At 40.2% G+C, this 19715-nt stretch overlaps 1 protein-coding gene across 1 annotated transcript; it reads right to left on the reverse strand.

The window, feature by feature from the left end:
• Window positions 1-890: 890 nt before the first annotated feature.
• Window positions 891-19437, reverse strand: LOC106595270 (uncharacterized). Its single transcript, XM_045712331.2, has 2 exons — window positions 18766-19437; window positions 891-7132 (listed from the first exon to the last, which is right to left on the reverse strand). Exons 1-2 carry the CDS (start codon window positions 19199-19201, stop codon window positions 5580-5582), a joined length of 1989 nt encoding a protein of 662 aa, XP_045568287.1. The 5' UTR covers window positions 19202-19437; the 3' UTR covers window positions 891-5579.
• Window positions 19438-19715: the final 278 nt, after the last annotated feature.

Consider the following 19715-nt stretch of genomic DNA (forward strand, 5'->3'; position numbering starts at 1 on the left):
GACAGAGTCCCGTTGGAACGGATATAATTCTATAGACCATCAGACAGCTGTAGTTTGGCTACACGGCTGGAAATGGTTAAACTCTGAGACTATCGATCACTACAGAAGAAGGAGCAAATTCTAGACGACACGAATTACAAGTCTGAAGCTTAGAAATTACGTAAACCTAGAACGAGAATACCGACAACCGCCGAAGCATCTATTTCTATGAGAACATTTCTGAATGGTACTCTGAAGTATCCATTCTAACCACCTACAACCACGAAATAAATTTTGACTTCTGGGAAAGTTAACCAGAGACTCTGATGATCTCTACAGGACGATTGAGTGTTTTCAATGGAGAGACAACAACGACAACATAAAAGTGTAAATATGTACATTGCAATTTCTTTCAGAACGAGCGGCTGTTCATGTGCAAAGTTTTAGCATGTCCATGAGTATAATTATCCACTGTGTGTAGTGAATCCATGTTGTCTTTCCCGCTCTTTCTCAGTCCCCACCCCTTTCCTTTGTCTACCAAGCTTCGTCCGCTAGAGACCTTTTCTTTTTCTTTGTATCATGTTAGTAACCCAAATATCTACTGTTTGTCTGTTATGACATTCTGTGTTATTATTTAGTTAGTTAGTAAATAAATAATTAAGCCAATTTGTATATCGCTGATTCATGATTTAGGCTAGGGTTCGTGCAGATATCCAAGGATTTGCGACGTTCAGTAATGAGAACTTATGAGGTAATAATAACAATTCATTAATAAGCATCTGTTGTGATAAGATATTAAAATACCTGATGAGTTCTAGTCGGGAAATTGACATTCTATAAACAACATTTTTCCGTGGTGCCCCCGACTTCCTAGTTTAATCACGTAATAATAATTACACATAGAGAATTGATTTGATAAATAAGTCTTCACATTTAATGATAGTCACAGACACGACAACACAAATTAATTCAATGAAACAAAATAACTAAATTGACGAGTTTTTTTTCAAGGTTAGAATAAAGAAATACACATTCTATTACATCTATTTAATAAAATCTACAACTTTCCAAATCAAATCATGAACATCTAAGGGGTTCATACTTGTATTCAATCAAATCCAAATCCATAATCAAAATAAAATACACATTTTAAAATGTTAAATCTGATTTTAGACATGTTCATGTCTCGAGAGGAAAAAAACTCAAGTGGGTCTATTTTTTTTTAGTAATATTTCATACAAACATGATTTCATGCGACATCAACAAAAACACAAATTCTCAGTCGAAAACATGTCAGAACACAGGCCCCTCTATTATCTTATTGTAGATCCTGTGTCCTGGAAAATGTGGAAGGTCCTATCTTCCCCTGTGTATTCCCTCTCATGTGTTTTCAGGTTCCCTAACTGGGTAAAAGATTCGCTGATTCTGAACATTTTGCAAATTTTGGGGATTTTCTATTGGACAAAATTCTGGTAAGTCCCTTCCCATTTCGTTCCCATTTGTTTCTGTTTAAGAAATGCTTTGGAATGAATACACCCCAGGGGTTGGAACCAAAAATGTTATTACAAATGTTTTTTGTTCTGAACAAAACCACAATAAAAAAAAAAAGAAAAAAGTGTGAAATCATATATATATATTTTTTTTTACATTTAGCTCATTTAATTCCGCACCAATCAGTGTGGACAGAGCAGCTTGCTATGGATCAGGCAAGCTAGTTGTTTACATGCGTGATGGACAGACAAGTGTAGAGGGGATAGGAGAGAGAGAGCGAGAGAGGGAGGAGGAGGCTTGGCTTGAAGCGCCTAGCATCTTGTTGTAGCATATCATTATCTGAATTAGACCCACAGAATTATACCTATGGAGGAGGAAGAGGAGGAAGAGGAGGAGGAGGAGGAAGGGGAGGAGGAAGAGAGAGGAGGAGAGAGGAGGAAGAGGAGGAGAGAGGAGGAGGAGAGAGGAGGAGGAGGAGGAGGAGAGAGGAGGAGGAGGAGGGAGGAGGAGGAGAGAGGAGGAGGAGGAGGAGGAAGAGGAGGAGAGAGGAGGAGGAGGCTTGAAGACAATAATAATAAGATAATACGTTTATATGGCGTATAAAAATGTCCAAAAATATTATTTCCTTTATTCTATTTTTTTTTTTAAATACCCCTTTTCCAATTGGTAGTTACAGTCTTGTCCCATCGCTGCAACTCCCGTACGGACTCGGGAGAGGCGAAGGTCGAGAGCCACGCGTCGTCCGAAACACAACCCAGCCAAGCTGCACTGCTTCTTGACACAATGCCCGCTTAACCAGGAAGTCAGCCGCACCGATGTGGTGGAGGAAACACCGCACACCTGGCGACCGTGTCAGTGTGCACTGCGCCCGGCCCGCCATAGGAGTCGCTAGTGCGACAGAGCCTGGACTTGAAACAAGATCTCTAGTGACACAGCTAGCACTGAGACAGAACCTGGACTAGAACTAGGATCTCTAGTGACACAGCTAGCACTGAGACAGAACCTGGACTAGAACCAGGATCTATAGGGACACAGCTAGCACTGAGACAGAACCTGGACTAGAACCAGGATCTCTAGTGACACAGCTAGCACTGAGACAGAACCTGGACTAGAACCAGGATCTCTAGTGACACAGCTAGCACTGAGACAGAACCTGGACTAGAACCAGGATCTATAGGGACACAGCTAGCACTGAGACAGAACCTGGACTAGAACCAGGATCTCTAGTGACACAGCTAGCACTGAGACAGAACCTGGACTAGAACCAGGATCTCTAGCGGCACAGCTAGCACTGAGACAGAACCTGGACTAGAACCAGGATCTCTAGTGACACAGCTAGCACTGAGACAGAACCTGGACTAGAACCAGGATCTCTAGTGACACAGCTAGCACTGAGACAGAACCTGGACTAGAACTAGGATCTCTAGTGACACAGCTAGCACTGAGACAGAACCTGGACTAGAACTAGGATCTCTAGTGACACAGCTAGCACTGAGACAGAACCTGGACTAGAACTAGGATCTCTAGTGACACAGCTAGCACTGAGACAGAACCTGGACTAGAACCAGGATCTCTAGTGACACTGAGACAGAACCTGGACTAGAACCAGGATCTCTAGTGGCACAGCTAGCACTGAGACAGAACCTGGACTAGAACCAGGATATCTAGTGACACAGCTAGCACTGAGACAGAGCCTGGACTAGAACCAGGATCTCTAGTGACACAGCTAGCACTGAGACAGAGCCTGGACTAGAACCAGGATCTCTAGTGACACAGCTAGCACTGAGACAGAGCCTGGACTAGAACCAGCTAGCACTGAGACAGAACCTGGACTAGAACCAGGATCTCTAGTGACACAGCTAGCACTGAGACAGAGCCTGGACTAGAACTAGGATCTCTAGTGACACAGCTAGCACTGAGACAGAACCTGGACTAGAACTAGGATCTCTAGTGACACAGCTAGCACTGAGACAGAACCTGGACTAGAACCAGGATCTCTAGTGACACAGCTAGCACTGAGACAGAACCTGGACTAGAACTAGGATCTCTAGTGACACAGCTAGCACTGAGACAGAACCTGGACTAGAACCAGGATCTCTAGTGACACTGAGACAGAACCTGGACTAGAACCAGGATCTCTAGTGGCACAGCTAGCACTGAGACAGAACCTGGACTAGAACCAGCTAGTACTGAGACAGAACCTGGACTAGAACCAGGATGCCTAGTGACACAGCTAGCACTGAGACAGAACCTGGACTAGAACCAGCTAGCACTGAGGCAGAACCTGGACTAGAACCAGGATCTCTAGTGACACTGAGACAAAGCCTGGACTAGAACCAGGATCTCTAGGGACACAGCTAGAACTGAGACAGAACCTGGACTAGAACCAGCTAGCACTGAGGCAGAACCTGGACTAGAACCAGCTAGCACTGAGACAGAACCTGGACTAGAACCAGGATCTCTAGTGACACAGCTAGCACTGAGCCAGAACCTGGACTAGAACCAGGATCTCTAGTGACACAGCTAGCACTGAGACAGAACCTGGACTAGAACCAGCTAGCACTGAGACAGAGCCTGGACTAGAACCAGGATTTCTAGTGGCACAGCTAGCAGTGCGATGCCTTAGACCGCTGTGCCACTCGGGAGGCCCTGTAACTGCCTGGAACTTAAAGTAAGTGCCCAGTGTTACCAGATTTCTATGAAATATGACCTATAATTATTTATAATATGAGTGAAATACTTGCCTTCCAATTTTTTAAATTTTTATTAAGGACCGTAATTTCCGGACTATAAGCTACTTTTTTCGCGGCTTAAACAATGACGCGGCTAATATATGGATTTTTCCCGCTTTCCAAAAAAAATAAAACACATTCTGTGCTCAGTTTTTTGGCGGCATGAAGCTTTCATTAGACCAATGAAATTGCCGAATGGGTTAAGGTCAAACAACTTTTTTGTTTACTGTTTAGATTAAATCGAGCGCTCTCAAACTTCCCATCATTCTGATTACGGTAGTCATTTTGTCACCCTCATCATGGCAAAGACACTGAGAAATGCATATGATGCAGCTTTCAAGTTGAAGGCGATTGATCTGGCTGTTGGAAAAGGAAATAGAGCTGCTGCACGGGAGTTTGATCTGGAGCAATGACTTTCTTGATAGGCTACTGTTTACTGCAAATTTTTTATTTTTTGTTACAAGCCGTGTTTCGTTAAAGCCTGTGTAAAGTTAATTTGTTTCAATGTATCGGTAGGCACCTGCGGCTTATAGACATGTGCAGCTTATTTATGTTCAAAATAATATATATTTTTTAATTCAGTGGGTGCGTCTTATATTCAGGTGCGCTCAATAGTCCAGAAATTACGGTATGTTAAAAGCCGGTTCTCTGTGTTGGAATGGTGTGGGTCGTATCCCAACAACAGAATGGTCTGGGTCGTACCCCAACAACAGATTGGTGTGGGTCGTACCCCAACAACAGATTGGTGTGGGTCGTACCCCAACAACAGAACGGTGTGGGTCGTACCCCAACAACAGAACGGTGTGGGTCGTACCCCAACAACAGAACGGTGTGGGTCGTAACCCAACAACAGAACGGTGTGGGTCGTATCCCAACAACAGAACGGTGTGGGTCGTATCCCAACAACAGAACGGTGTGGGTCGTATCCCAACAACAGAACGGTGTGGGTCGTACCCCAACAACAGAACGGTGTGGGTCGTACCCCAACAACAGAATGGTGTGGGTCGTACCCCAACAACAGAATGGTGTGGGTCGTACCCCAACAACAGAATGGTGTGGGTCGTATCCCAACAACAGAATGGTGTGGGGCGTATCCCAACAACAGATTGGCCAGCTCATCCTCCGCAGGGAGATAACATGTTCTATGAGGAAATAGTATATTTTTTTTTAAAACAGTCTGTTTGAGATACAAGTATAGGATGTCTCAACACTATTATGATGAGTTAACAGAATATTCACTTTTTAAAGTTAATAAAATCTTCCACCGGACAGTTACTTTTAAAATAACGTTATTAACTGGTTACCATACTTTTAAAATAACGGTTCTGTTCCAGAACTGTAGAGATCACTTTCTTTCCCGGTTCGGTTTCTGTTTCTTCATTTGTTTTGTTCGCGGTTTTCTGAACTGGTTCCAACTCCTGGGGTTAAAACTGTGTGTGTTCTCTCATGCCTTTTCAGGTTCCCTAACAGGGTAAAACCCTTTCCACATTGGGAGCATTGGAAAGGTTTCTCTCTTGTGTGTATTAATTTATGGTCCTTCAGATTCCCTAACCGTGTAAAACCCTTTCCACACTGGGTGCATTGGAAAGGCTTCTTTCCTGTGTGAAATTCTGCATGTTTTTTTAGGTTCCCTAACTTGGTAAAATTCTTTCCACACAGAGAGCAATGGTAAGCTGTCTCCCATGTGTGTATCCTTTCATGCTCCTTCAAGCTCCCTAAACTTTTAAAACTATTTCCACACTGGGAACATTGGAAAGACTTCTCTCCTGTGTGTATTTTCTCATGCTTTTTCAGGTTCCCTAACAGGGTAAAACCTATTCCACACTGGGAGCATTGGAAACGTTTCTCCCCTGTGTGTACTCTTTTATGATCATTCAGGTTCCCTAACAGTGTAAAACCCTTCCCACACTGGGAGCATTGGAAAGGTTTCGCTCCGGTGTGTAATTGTTTATGTTTTTTTAGGTTCCCTAAATTGGTAAAATTCTTTCCACACAGAGAGCAATGGTAAGATGTCTCCCCTGTGTGTATCCTTTCATGCACCTTCAAGCTTCCTAACTGTGTAAAACTCTTTCCACAGTGGGAGCATTGGAACGGCTTTTCTCCTGTGTGTGTTCTCTCATGCTTTTTCAGGTTCCCTAACAGAATAAAACCCTTTCCACACTGGGAACATTGGAAACGTTTCTCTCCTGAGTGTACTAATTTATGTTCGTTCAGGCTCCGTAACCGTGTAAAATTATTTCCACACTGGGAACATTGGAAAGGTTTCTCTCCTGTGTGTACTCTTTTATGGTCCTTCAGATTCCCTAACCGTGTAAAACCCTTCCCACACTGGGAGCATTGGAACGGCTTTTCTCCTGTGTGTGTTCTCTCATGCTTTTTCAGGCTCCCTAACAGGGCAAAACTCTTTCCACACTGGGAACATTGGAAAGGCTTCTCCCCTGTGTGTAACCTTTCATGCTCCTTCAAGCTCCCTAACTGTGTAAAACCATTCCCACACTGGGAGCACTGGAACGGTTTCTCTGCTGTGTGTGTTCTCTCATGCTTTTTCAGGTTCCCTAACCACCTAAAGCCCTTTTCACACTGGGAGCATTGGAAAGGTTTCTCTACGGTGTGTATTATTTTATGTTCTTTCAAGTTCCCTAACCTTGTGAAACTCTTTCCACATTGGGAGCATTGGAAAGGTTTCTCTCCTGTGTGTATTCTCTCATGCCTTTTCAGGTTCCCTAACCGTGTAAAACTCTTCCCACATTGGGAACATTGTGAAGTCTTCTCTCCTGTGTCTGTTCTATCATGACTTTTCAGCTTCCATAACCACTTAAAACTCTTTTTACACTTTGACCAGTGATGTCGTCTCGCTGGTTTGGGCGTCTCTGGGTCTGGTTCCTCTGAAGGACTCTTCCTGCCGTCAGAGTGAGAGTCTGGTCTATCTCCTGCCAAAGACAAACAGTATCTAGTTAAACAGAGACCTGAATGAAACCTCCATTAAATAAAACAGTCTTCTTATGAGGTTTAATCTAGACTAGATCCCTCATTATAAAACAGTACATTTGGATCGTAGATACTGATTGGTTAATAGCCGTTAGATATTCATGATGATCCCTGGGTAATGCCTGTTAACCTCTCTGGGACATGTGGGGCGCTAGCGAAATAGCAGGGCGGCAAATTCAAAACAACAAAAATCTGATAATTCAAATTTCTCAAACATACAACTATTATATCCCATTTTAAAGATACACTTCTCATTAACCCAACCACATTGTCCGATTTCAAAAAGGCTTTACGGCGAAAGCATAACATTAGATTATGTTAGGACAGCGCTGAGACAAGAAAAACCACACAGCCATTTTCCAAGCAAGGAGAGGCGTCACAAAAACCAGAAATACAGCTAAAATGAATCACTAACCTTTGACGATCTTCATCAGATGACACTCCCAGGACTCAATGTTACACAATAAATGTATGTTTTGTTCGATAAAGTTCATATTTATATCCAAAAACCCCATTTTACATTGGCGCGTGATGTTCCGGTGAATGAGCACATCAATTTACAAAAATACTAATCATAAACGTTGATAAAATTTACAACGGTTATTGAAAGAATTATAGATACATTTCTCCTTAATGCAACCGCTGTGTCAGATTTCACAATCGCTTTACGGCGAAAGCACATTTTTCAATATTCTGAGTACAGAGCTCAGCCATCAAAGCAAGCTATACAGTTACCCGCCAAGTTCTGGAGTCAACAAAACTCAGAATTAGTATTATAAATCTTCACTTACCTTTGCTGATATTCGTCGAAATGCACTCCCAGGACTCCCACAAGAAATTTTAGTTTTGTTCGATAAACTCCATATTTATGTCCAAATACCTCCTTTTGTTTGCGCGTTCAGATCACTATCCAAAGGCAAAATGAGAGAGCGCAAAACCAGAGACGAAAAGTCTAATTTTTCCATTACAGTTCATAGAAACATGTCAAACGATGTTTACAATCAATCCTTAGGGTCTTTTTAACATAAATATTCGATAATATTCCAACCGGACAATAGCGTATTCATTACAGAGGAAAAAGAAGGAAGAAGGGCCTGCGTGCCCGCGCAGTAAACAACTCATTGGCCTCAGGCAGTCCACTTGTTGAGTCAGCTCCTATTATCTGCCCAGTAACAGTAGAAGCATGAAACAAGGTTCTAAAGACTGTGGACATCTAGTGGAAGCCTTAGGAAGTGCAAAATGAACCCTAAGTCACTGTATACTGGATAGGGAATCACTTGAAAAACTACAATCCTCAGATTTCCACACTTCCTGGTTGGATTTTTCTCAGGTTTTTGCCTGCCATACGAGTTCTGTTATACTCACAGACATCATTCAAACAGTTTTAGAAACTTCAGAGTGTTTTCTATCCAAATCTAATAATAATATGCATATCCTACCTTCTGGGCCCGAGTAGAAGGCAGTTTAATTTGGGCACGTCATTCATCTGAATTTCCGAATACTGCCCCTTGTCACTAAAAAGTTAACAGTTGTATTTGAATTATCCCTATACATCCACTGTCCCAAGGCCAAGCCAGGCAATTTATAAACTCATCTCCACTGTCCCACAGCCCTGCCAGGCAATTTATAAACTAATCTCCACTGTCCCACAGCCCTGGCAGGCAATTTATAAACTAATCTCCACTGGACCAAATAATCTAGACATTATTACCCCGTGCATCTAGTCCAGCATTTGGTTCGCAACAGAAGGGATTTGTATATATATTGTATATATTATATATATTATTATTTATATATATATGTATAAATGAGCCTCTGCAACTGTTAGAACCATCAACATCAATTACAACCTGTTTTACCATCAATTACAACCTGTTTTACCATCAATATCAATTACAACCTGTTTTACCATCAATATCAATTACAACCTGTTTTACCATCAACTACAACCTGTTTTACCATCAATATCAATTACAACCTGTTTTACCATCAATATCAATTACAACCTGTTTTACTATCAATATCAATTACAACCTGTTTTACTATCAATTACAACCTGTTTTACCATCAATATCAATTACAACCTGTTTTACCATCAATATCAATTACAACCTGTTTTACCATCAATATCAATTACAACCTGTTTTACTATCAATTACAACCTGTTTTACCCTCAATATCACATTACAACCTGTTTTACCATCAATATCAATTACAACCTGTTTTACCATCAATATCAATTACAACCTGTTTTACCATCAATATCAATTACAACCTGTTTTACCATCAATATCAATTACAACCTGTTTTACCATCAATATCAATTACAACCTGTTTTACTATCAATTACAACCTGTTTTACCATCAATTACAACCTGTTTTACCATCAATATCAATTACAACCTGCTTTACCATCAATATCAATTACAACCTGTTTTACCATCAATATCAATTACAACCTGTTTTACCATCAATATCAATTACAACCTGTTTTACCATAAACATCAATTACAACCTGTTTTACCATCAATATCAATTACAACTTGTTTTACCATCAATATCAGTTACAACCTGTTTTACCATCAATATCATCAGTGTAGATGAAGGGGAGGAGACGGGTTAAAGAAGGATTTTTAAGCCTTGAGACAACTGAGACATGGATTGTGTATGTGTGCCATTCAGAGGGTGAATAGGCAAGACTAAATACTTAAGTGTCTTTGAACGGGGTATGGTAGTAGGTACAAAGCCCACTGGTTCGTGTCAAGAACTGCAACGCTGCAGGGTTTTTAAAAACTCAACAGTTTCTTGTGTTTATCAAGAATGGTCCACCACCCAAAAGGACATCCAGACAAATTTGACACACCTGTGGGAAGCTTTCGACACCTTGTAGAGTCCATGCCCTGATATACAGTGCCTTCAGAAAGTATTCAGACCCCGAGACTTTTTCCACATTTTGTTACGTTACAGCCTTATTCTAATATTGATTAAATAAATAAAATTCCTTAGCAATCTAAACACAATACCCCATAATGACAAAGCAAAAACAGGTTTTAAAACATTTTTGCAAATTTATTACAAATAAAAAAAAAGAAATACCTTTTTATATAAGTATTCAGAGCCTTTGCTTTGATACTTCGAAATGGAGCTCAGACGCATCCTGTTTCCATTGATCATCCTTGAGATGTTTCTACAACTTGATTGGAGTCCACATGTGGTAAATTCAATTGATTGGATATGATTTTGGAAAGGCACACACCTAGGGTTGCCCATTTTGGGGAATATTCAGAGGTGGAAACTTTCCGTGGGAATATATGGGAATATATGTGAATAAACGGAAATATATGCAAATGTATATTAATACAGTGGCTTGCGAAAGTACTCACCCCCCTTGGCACTTTTCCTATTTTGTTGCCTTACAACCTGGAATTAAAATAGGTTTTGGGGGGGTTTGTATCATTTGATTTACACAACATGCCTACCACTTTGAAGATGCAAAATATTTTTTCTTGTGAAAGAAACAAGAAATAACACAAAAAACTGAAAACTTGAACGTGCATAACTATTTACCCCCCCCAAAAGTCAATACTTTGTAGAGCCACCTTTTGCAGCAATTACAGCTGCAAGTCTCTTGGGGTATGTCTCTATAAGCTTGGCACATCTAGCCACTGGGATTTTTGCCCATTCTTCAAGGCAAAACTGCTCAAGCTCCTTCAAGTGGGATGGGTTCCGCTGGTGTAAAGCAATCTTTAAGTCATACCATAGATTCTCAAGTGGTTTTAGGTCTGGGATTTGACTAGGTCATTCCAAGACATTTAAATGTTTCCCCTTAAACCACTCAAGTGTTGCTTTAGCAGTATGGTCATTGTCCTGCTGGAAGGTGAACCTCCGTCCCAGTCTCAAATCTCTGGAAGATTGAAACAGGTTTCCCACAATAATTTCCCTGTATTTAGCGCCATCCATTATTCCTTCAATTCTGACCAGTTTCCAAGTCCCTGCCGATGAAAAACATCCCCACAGCATGATGCTGCCACCACCATGCTTCACTGTGGGGATGGTGTTCTCGGGGTGATGAGAGGTGTTGGGCTTGCGCCATACATAGCGTTTTCCTTGATGGCCAAAAAGCCCAATTTTAGTCTAATCTGACCAGAGTACCTTCCATATGTTTGGAGAGTCTCCCACATGCCTTTTGGTTCCAAATGTGTTTGCTTATTTTTTTCCTTTAAGCAATGGCTTTTTTTTTCTGGCCACTCTTCCGTAAAGCCCAGCTCTGTGGAGTGTATGGCTTAAAGTGGTCCTATGGACAGATAGTCCAATCTCCGCAGTGGAGCTTTGCAGCTCCTTCAGGGTTATCTTTGGTCTCTTTGTTGCCTCTGACTAATGCCCTCCTTGCCTGGTCCATGAGTTTTGGTGGGCAGCCCTCTCTTGGCAGGTTTGTTGTGGTGCCATATTTCCATTTTTTAATAATGGATTTAAATGGTGCTCCGTGGGATGTTCAAAGTTTTGTATATGTTTTTATAACCCAACCCTGATCTGTACTTCTCCACAACTTTATCCCTGACCTGTTTGGAGAGCTCCTTGGTCTTCATGGTGCCGCTTGCTTGGTGGTGCCCCTTGCTTAGTGGCGTTGCAGACTCTGGGGCCTTTCAGAACAGGGGTGTATATATACTGAGATCATGTGACACTTAGATTGCACACAGATGGACTTTATGTAACTAATTATGTGACTTCTGAAGGTAATTGGTTGCACCAGATATTATTTAGGGGCTTCATAACAAAGGGGGTGAATACATACGCACGTACCACTTTTCAGTTTTTTGGAATTTTTTTGAAACAAGTTATTTCTTTTCATTTCACTTCACCAATTTGGATATTTGGTGTTTTTGTCCATTACATGAAATCCAAATAGAAATCCATTTAAATTACAGGTTGTAATGCAACTAAATAGGAAAAACGCCAAGGGGGATGAATACTTTTGCAAGGCACTGTACCATTTAAATGTAGATGTTTTTTAGCATTGGATATATTTACCATATCATACGGAGACAGAAACATAAACTTTTACCTTTATCATAAGTAGACATAATTGTAAATTATTAAATCCTTCCAATAGAAATAAAAAAAACAATTTAGTTATGAATTGAACTTTAATTAAATGAGCTGACTCTTCACATGGGATGATTTCACTGAACAACAAAAGAAAGGGATTATTGAATGATCCCCAATGATCCATCGCATCTCCCCAAAAACGTTTTCAACAATGATAGTCTAGAAACTAAAGCTTTGGTTGTCTTCCTCTCAGGCTTCCATGTCTTCTCCCTGGACCTCCTCAAAGTCCACCTACTGAACATCAGACTCTGAAGGCCTCATCTTCACTGTCACTTTCCAACCTTGTTGAGGATGGCTCGTTGTCAGGCTCAAAAATCCTCAAATTCGCCCAGATGGCCACAAATTTTTCAACCCTTGTATTGGTCAGCCTGTTGCGTGCTTTGGTGTGTGTGTTCCCAAACAAGGACCAGTTGCGCTCTGAGGCGGCTGATGGTGGGGTTTGGAGGATGATGGAGGCAACAGGGGAAAGAGCCTGAGATCCACAAAGTCCCTTCCACCAGGTGGCTGATGAGATCTGTTGGCACGACTGCCATATTGCATCTCCATCTCCAACCCAAAGCCCTTGCTTGGAAGTGCACTTCACCAGACTGCCAAGAACCTTGCCCTCATCCAGGCCAAGGTGGCGAGACACGGTAGTGATGACACCATAGGCCTTGTTGATCTCTGCACCAGACAGGATGCTCTTGCCAGCATACCTGGGGTCCAACATGTACGCTGCGGCATGTATGGGATTCAGCCAGAAGTCTTCACACTTTTTGATATATTTCAGAACTGCAGTTTCCTCTGCTTGGATCAACAGTGAAGTGGGCAGGGCAGTACGGATTTCTTCTCTTACATCTGCAAGCAGAGTCTGAACATCAGACATGATGGCATTGTCTCCCTCAATCCGTGCAATGGCTACTGCTATAGGTTTCAGGAGTTTCAGGCTGCTTACCACTCTCTCCCAAAATACATAATCCAGGAGGATCCTCTTGATGGGGCTGTCCATATCGGTATGGCCATTTCTTGGAGAGACTCCTTCCCCTCCAGGAGACTGTCAAACATGATGACAACACCCCAACGGGTGTTGCTGGGCAGCTTCAATGTGGTGCTCTTATTCTTCTCACTTTGCTTTGGTGAGGTAGATTGCTGCTATAACTTGATGACCCTTCACATACCTAACCACTTCCTTGGCTCTCTTGTAGAGTGTATCCATTGTTTTCAGTGCCATGATGTCCTTGAGGGGCTGATTCAATGCATCAGCAGCACAGCCAATCGGTGTGATGTGAGGGTAGGACTCCTCCACTTTAGACCAAGCAGCCTTCATGTTCGCAGCATTCTGTCACCAGTGCAAATACCTTCGACCACCAATCAGAGATGATTGCAATACAGTCTGCTTTCTCTATGATTTGCTTGACCTTCACTTGAACTCTGTTGAACTCTGCATCCAGCAAATGAGTAGATAAAGCATGTCTGGTTGGAGGGGTGTATGCTGGGCGAAGAACATTCAGAAATCTCTTCCAATACACATTGCCTGTGAGCATCAGAGGTGAACCAGTTGCATACGCAGCTCGAGCAAGACATTCATCAGCATTTATCTGACTACGTTCCTCCATCGAGTCAAAAAAAACTTCTGATTCCAGGAGGACCATGAGTTGTTGCTATCGATAAGGTGTCTGATTCATCATTTTCACCTCGAATAGAAGTAGAGGGACTTTTGTCAGAAGTTGCTTGTTGTGAGCACTGAGGGAACTTTATGACTTGGCCAGATGATTCTGCATCTTTGTTGCATTCTTCACATATGATTTGGCACAGTATTTGCAAATGTACACAGCTTTTCCTTCTACATTAGCTGCAGTGAATGTCTTCACACATCAGATAGTGCCAGTGGCATTTTCCTGTAAAGATTAGAAGAAGAAAATTGTGAAAAAAAAAAAATACAATTCCATGTACAGATAAATACTTAAGCAGTTAGATTAAACAACTCCTTCGTAAGATAAATGTTTTCAAATGAAACATGTATGGAAACAGGTGAATTAACACTCCTCAGTTAGCTCAGGCAAGCTAAAACCCACATGGTAACAAAAACTAACTAGCAGAAAGTTAGAAATGATTTAAACACACTTCGTTGTAGGCTACGATTTACTAGTTAACAAAAAATAAATGTATGTCATATAAAATATATTCACCCCACCCAGTATTGTAATCAAAACTTACCAGAAAGCATGTAGTCCTTGGCTCAGACAGTGTAGTAGTGTGGGCTCAACAGCATCTCATTAGTGTGCAAGATCTTGAGAATCAGCTGTACATGTGAAGAATGCACTGTGCATGCAGAGGGTTACAATTCCATTGAATTGGGGATAGTTTAACCAAAATATGTCACAAGACCTAGAATTGCCTTATGTGTATCCCACAAAAAAAGGTTAACTTGTTATAAGCTAACGTTTTTGATGAATTTAAGCAAAATTCCCAAAATTCCCGGGCTTAACTTCCCGGAGAAAATCTAGAAAGTTTACCGGAAAGTTTCCGACCCTTTTCAACCCTACACACACCTGTCTATACAAAATCCCACAGTCGACAGTGCATGTCAGAGCAAAAACCAAGCCATGAGGTCGAAGCAATTGTCCGTAGAGCTCCGAGACAGGATTGTGGTGGAAGCATCATGCTGTGGGGATGTTTTTCAGCAGCAGCGACTGGGAGACTAGTCAGGATCGAGGGAAAGATGAACGGAGCAAAGTGCAGAGAGCTCCTTGATGAAAACCTGCTCCAGAGCACTCAGGACCTCAGACTGGGGCGAAGGTTCACCTTCCAACAGGACAACGACCCTAAGCACACAGCCAAGACAGTGCAAACAGAGCCCGGACTTGAACCCAATCGAACATCTCTGGAGACCTGAAAATAGCTGTGCAGCGACACTCCCCCACCCAACCTGACAGAGCTTGAGAGGCTCTGCAAAGAAGAAGAATGGGAGAAACTCCCCAAATACTGGTGTGCCAAGCTTGTAGCGTCATACCCAAGAAGACTCGAGGCTGTAATCACTGCCAAAGCTGCTTCAACAAAGTACTGAGTAAAGGGTCTGAATACTTATGTAAATGTGACATTTCAGTTTTTTATTTTAATAGATTTGGAAAAATTGTCATTATGGGATACTGTGTGTAGATTGATGAGGGGGATTTAAAAAAAAATCTATTTTAGAATAAGGCTGTAACATAAAATGTGGAAAAAGTCAAGGGGTCTGAATATTTTCCGCACTCACTGTATATATACAGTACCAATCAAACGTTTGGACACACCTTCTCATTAAATGGTTTTCTTTATCTTTACTAATTTCTACATTGTAGAATAATAGTGAAGACATCAAACCATGAAATAACACATATGGAATTATGTAGTAACCAAAACATTTTCAGGTGACTACCTCATGAAGCTGGTTGAGAGATGCCAAGAGTTTGCAAAGCTGTCATCAAGGCAAAGGGTGGCTACTTTGAAGAATCTAAAATCTATATTTTGATTTAACACTTTTTTGGTTACTACATGATTCCATATGTGTTTCATACAGTGACAAGGGTTTTGCCACCAAGTACTAAGTCATGTTTTGCAGAGGGGTCAAATACTTATTTCCCTCATTAAAATGCAAATCAATTTATAACATTTCTGACATGCGTTTTTCTGGATTTTTTGTTGTTGTTATTCTGTCTCTCACTGTTCAAATAAACCTACCATTAAAATTATAGACTGATAATTTCTTTGTCAGTGGGCAAACGTACAAAATCAGCAGGGGATCAAATACTTTTTTCCCTCACTGTAGTTTTGATGTCTTCACTACTATTATTCTACAATGTAGAAAATAGTAAAAAATAAAAAAAAACCTTGAATGAGTAGGTGTGTCCAAACGTTTGATTGGTACTGTATATATCCTGTGTGTCTCTAGGAAGGGAATCTGTCTGGGTGTCCTAAACTTCGCAGCGCCATAAAAAATAGTCTGTCCTCGGTTGCAACATTCACTACCGAGTTCCAAACTGCCTCTGGAAGCAACGTCCCTTGTCCATCTGTCGGCCCGATCAAAACGCAACGCAATCTACACCGGTCATAGAAGGATAAATAAAATACATTTACTCAATAAAATAAAGTTCATGACGTACATGTTGTTCATCTTTTAAAATGAAAAAAAATATATATATAACTGTTTTATGAAGAAAGAAGACAGTCAAACCCATGTTATTGTGAAACTCTCCACGTCATCCTTAAGAACAGCCCTTAGTGGTGTGTTAGAATATTAACAGAACATTCCTCTTATTAGTGTCTTAGAACATTAACAGAACATTAACAGATCATTCCCATTAGTAGTGTGTTAGAACATTAACAGAACATTAACAGAACATTAACAGAACATTCCTCTTAGTAGTGTGTTAGAACATTAACAGAACATTCCTCTTATTAGTGTCTTAGAACATTAACAGAACATTAACAGAACATTAACAGAACATTCCTCTTAGTAGTGTGTTAGAACATTAACAGAACATTCCAGATCACTCCTCTTAGTAGTGTGTTAGAACATTAACAGAACATTCCTCTTATTAGTGTCTTAGAACATTAACAGAACATTCCAGATCACTCCTCTTAGTAGTGTGTTAGAACATTAACAGAACATTCCAGATCACTCCTCTTAGTAGTGTGTTAGAACATTAACAGAACATTCCAGATCACTCCTCTTAGTAGTGTGTTAGAACATTAACAGAACATTAACAGAACATTCCAGATCACTCCTCTTAGTAGTGTGTTAGAACATTAACAGAACATTACTCTTAGTAGTGTCTTAGAACATTAACAGAACATTCCAGATCAAAATGATCTCTCCTTGTCTTGATTCTGTCCTCTTCATCATTTGAAATCAGACATGAGATGGCTGTAATATATGATATGGTATCATAGATATTTAATATCAGATCAGTCTGCCTGAAAATTATAACTGAACAACTATGGACCTAATACTAACACTTTTTGATATTTAATCTTTTTATTTTTTTTTAATAATAACTTTTCTCTCATGTGATATTGAGTATAGAGACTGAGCAAAAGCACTACAGAAAGAGATATTTCAGAGACGTTTAAAAAATAAATAAAAGCATTTAATCCATTAACGTTTTGTTGACTCTTTGTAGCTTTTTCAATTCCTACAGTACAGAAACAACATATCCAAGAGAATAATGTCCTTTTAAAATCACACATTAGTTCAACAACTGCAGAGTTTGTCGTCCTGTTTTAAAAGATAGTACTCACTGTATTTACTGGTGTTAATCAGATCAATGTCCCTGTTTTATTAGATAGTACTCACTGTATTTACTGGTGTTAATCAGATCAATGTCCCTGTTTTATAAGATAGTACTCACTGTATTTACTGGTGTTAATCAGATCAATGTCCCTGTTTTATTAGATAGTACTCACTGTATTTGCTGGTGTTAATCAGATCAATGTCCCTGTTTTATAAGATAGTACTCACTGTATTTACTGGTGTTAATCAGATCAATGTCCCTGTTTTATTAGATAGTACTCACTGTATTTACTGGTGTTAATCAGATCAATGTCCCTGTTTTATTAGATAGTACTCACTGTATTTACTGGTGTTAATCAGATCAATGTCCCTGTTTTATAACATAGTACTCACTGTATTTACTGGTGTTAATCAGATCAATGTCCCTGTTTTATTAGATAGTACTCACTGTATTTACTGGTGTTAATCAGATCAATGTCCCTGTTTTATTAGATAGTACTCACTGTATTTACTGGTGTTAATCAGATCAATGTCCCTGTTTTATAACATAGTACTCACTGTATTTACTGGTGTTAATCAGATCAATGTCCCTGTTTTATTAGATAGTACTCACTGTATTTACTGGTGTTAATCAGATCAATGTCCCTGTTTTATAAGATAGTACTCACTGTATTTACTGGTGTTAATCAGATCAATGTCCCTGTTTTATTAGATAGTACTCACTGTATTTACTGGTGTTAATCAGATCAATGTCCCTGTTTTATAAGATAGTACTCACTGTATTTACTGGTGTTAATCAGATCAATGTCCCTGTTTTATTAGATAGTACTCACTGTATTTACTGGTGTTAATCAGATCAATGTCCCTGTTTTATTAGATAGTACTCACTGTATTTACTGGTGTTAATCAGATCAATGTCCCTGTTTTATTAGATAGTACTCACTGTATTTACTGGTGTTAATCAGATCAATGTCCCTGTTTTATAACATAGTACTCACTGTATTTACTGGTGTTAATCAGATCAATGTCCCTGTTTTATTAGATAGTACTCACTGTATTTACTGGTGTTAATCAGATCAATGTCCCTGTTTTATTAGATAGTACTCACTGTATTTACTGGTGTTAATCAGATCAATGTCCCTGTTTTATAACATAGTACTCACTGTATTTACTGGTGTTAATCAGATCAATGTCCCTGTTTTATAAGATAGTACTCACTGTATGTACTGGTGTTAATCAGTTCTCCAGTCTTCTCTTCTTCGTCCTCCTCTAATGTGACAGTAATCTCCCCCTCTTCATCCTTCAATCCAAAAACGTCTTCCTCTTCTTTCTCTGTGACAGTCATCTCCCCCTCCTCCTCCTTCACTACAAAAACTGCATCCTTTTCTTCCTTCACTGTAACATCCTCTTCCTCTTTCACGCTGAAAGCTTCTTCCTTTTCTTCCTTCACTGTAACATCCTCTTCCTCTTTCACGCTGAAAGCTTCTTCCTTTTCTTCCTTCACTGTAACATCCTCTTCCTCTTTCACGCTGAAAGCTTCTTCCTTTTCTTCTTTCACTGTAACAGCCTCACCTTCTTCTACTTCTTGTTTGACGGTAACAGTCTCCTCTTCCATGAGCTTTCTTCCTTTCTCAGTGTATCTCAGTAAACTCATGTTCAGGGGGATGTTAGCTAGCTAGTTAGCATTAGCGACTCTGCTAGAGCTAACTTAACCAGACAGCTAACTGACTAACAGCAACAACGTCAATACGAAATTAAAATTTGCTATTGACTAGTTCTTTCCACAGAAGTGTGAATGTTAAAACATTGTTGCAAAATTAAAATAACGAAAATTGTCTAAAGAACTTGAATGTTCCGACTTTGTTGCCTAGCGAGCTACCGAGGTGACTGCAGTTGTTGATGACGAGTTCCGTCCACTAGAATATACGTCACACTAGAAACATCGCCTGAAAGACACATATCGCCATCTGCTGTCTGGAGGGAGGAAACGCAGTTGAGGAGGGAAAACTTTATTTTTTTCTTCATTTTAATTATAATACTATATCAACACGAACAAAGAGCAGCATGTGTGTTGATTGATTAGTTCAGATATTAATAAACAGATATTATCAAAATAAATACCTACAGTTATTGTTGCAATCTACTGCAGAGATAGCCTGCAAAGTTCC

Source organism: Salmo salar, chromosome 02, assembly GCF_965601325.2.
Source record: "Salmo salar chromosome 02, fSalSal1, whole genome shotgun sequence".
Taxonomy (NCBI): domain Eukaryota; kingdom Metazoa; phylum Chordata; class Actinopteri; order Salmoniformes; family Salmonidae; genus Salmo; species Salmo salar.

Bases quoted from the DNA above. Each gene is read 5' to 3' on its own strand.
- LOC106595270 (XM_045712331.2), bottom strand. From the start codon at position 19,201: ATGAGTTTACTGAGATACACTGAGAAAGGAAGAAAGCTCATGGAAGAG. The intron at 7,133-18,765 runs GTGAGTACTATC...TGTCTTTGGCAG, and splicing joins GATTAACACCAGTACATACA to GAGATAGACCAGACTCTCAC.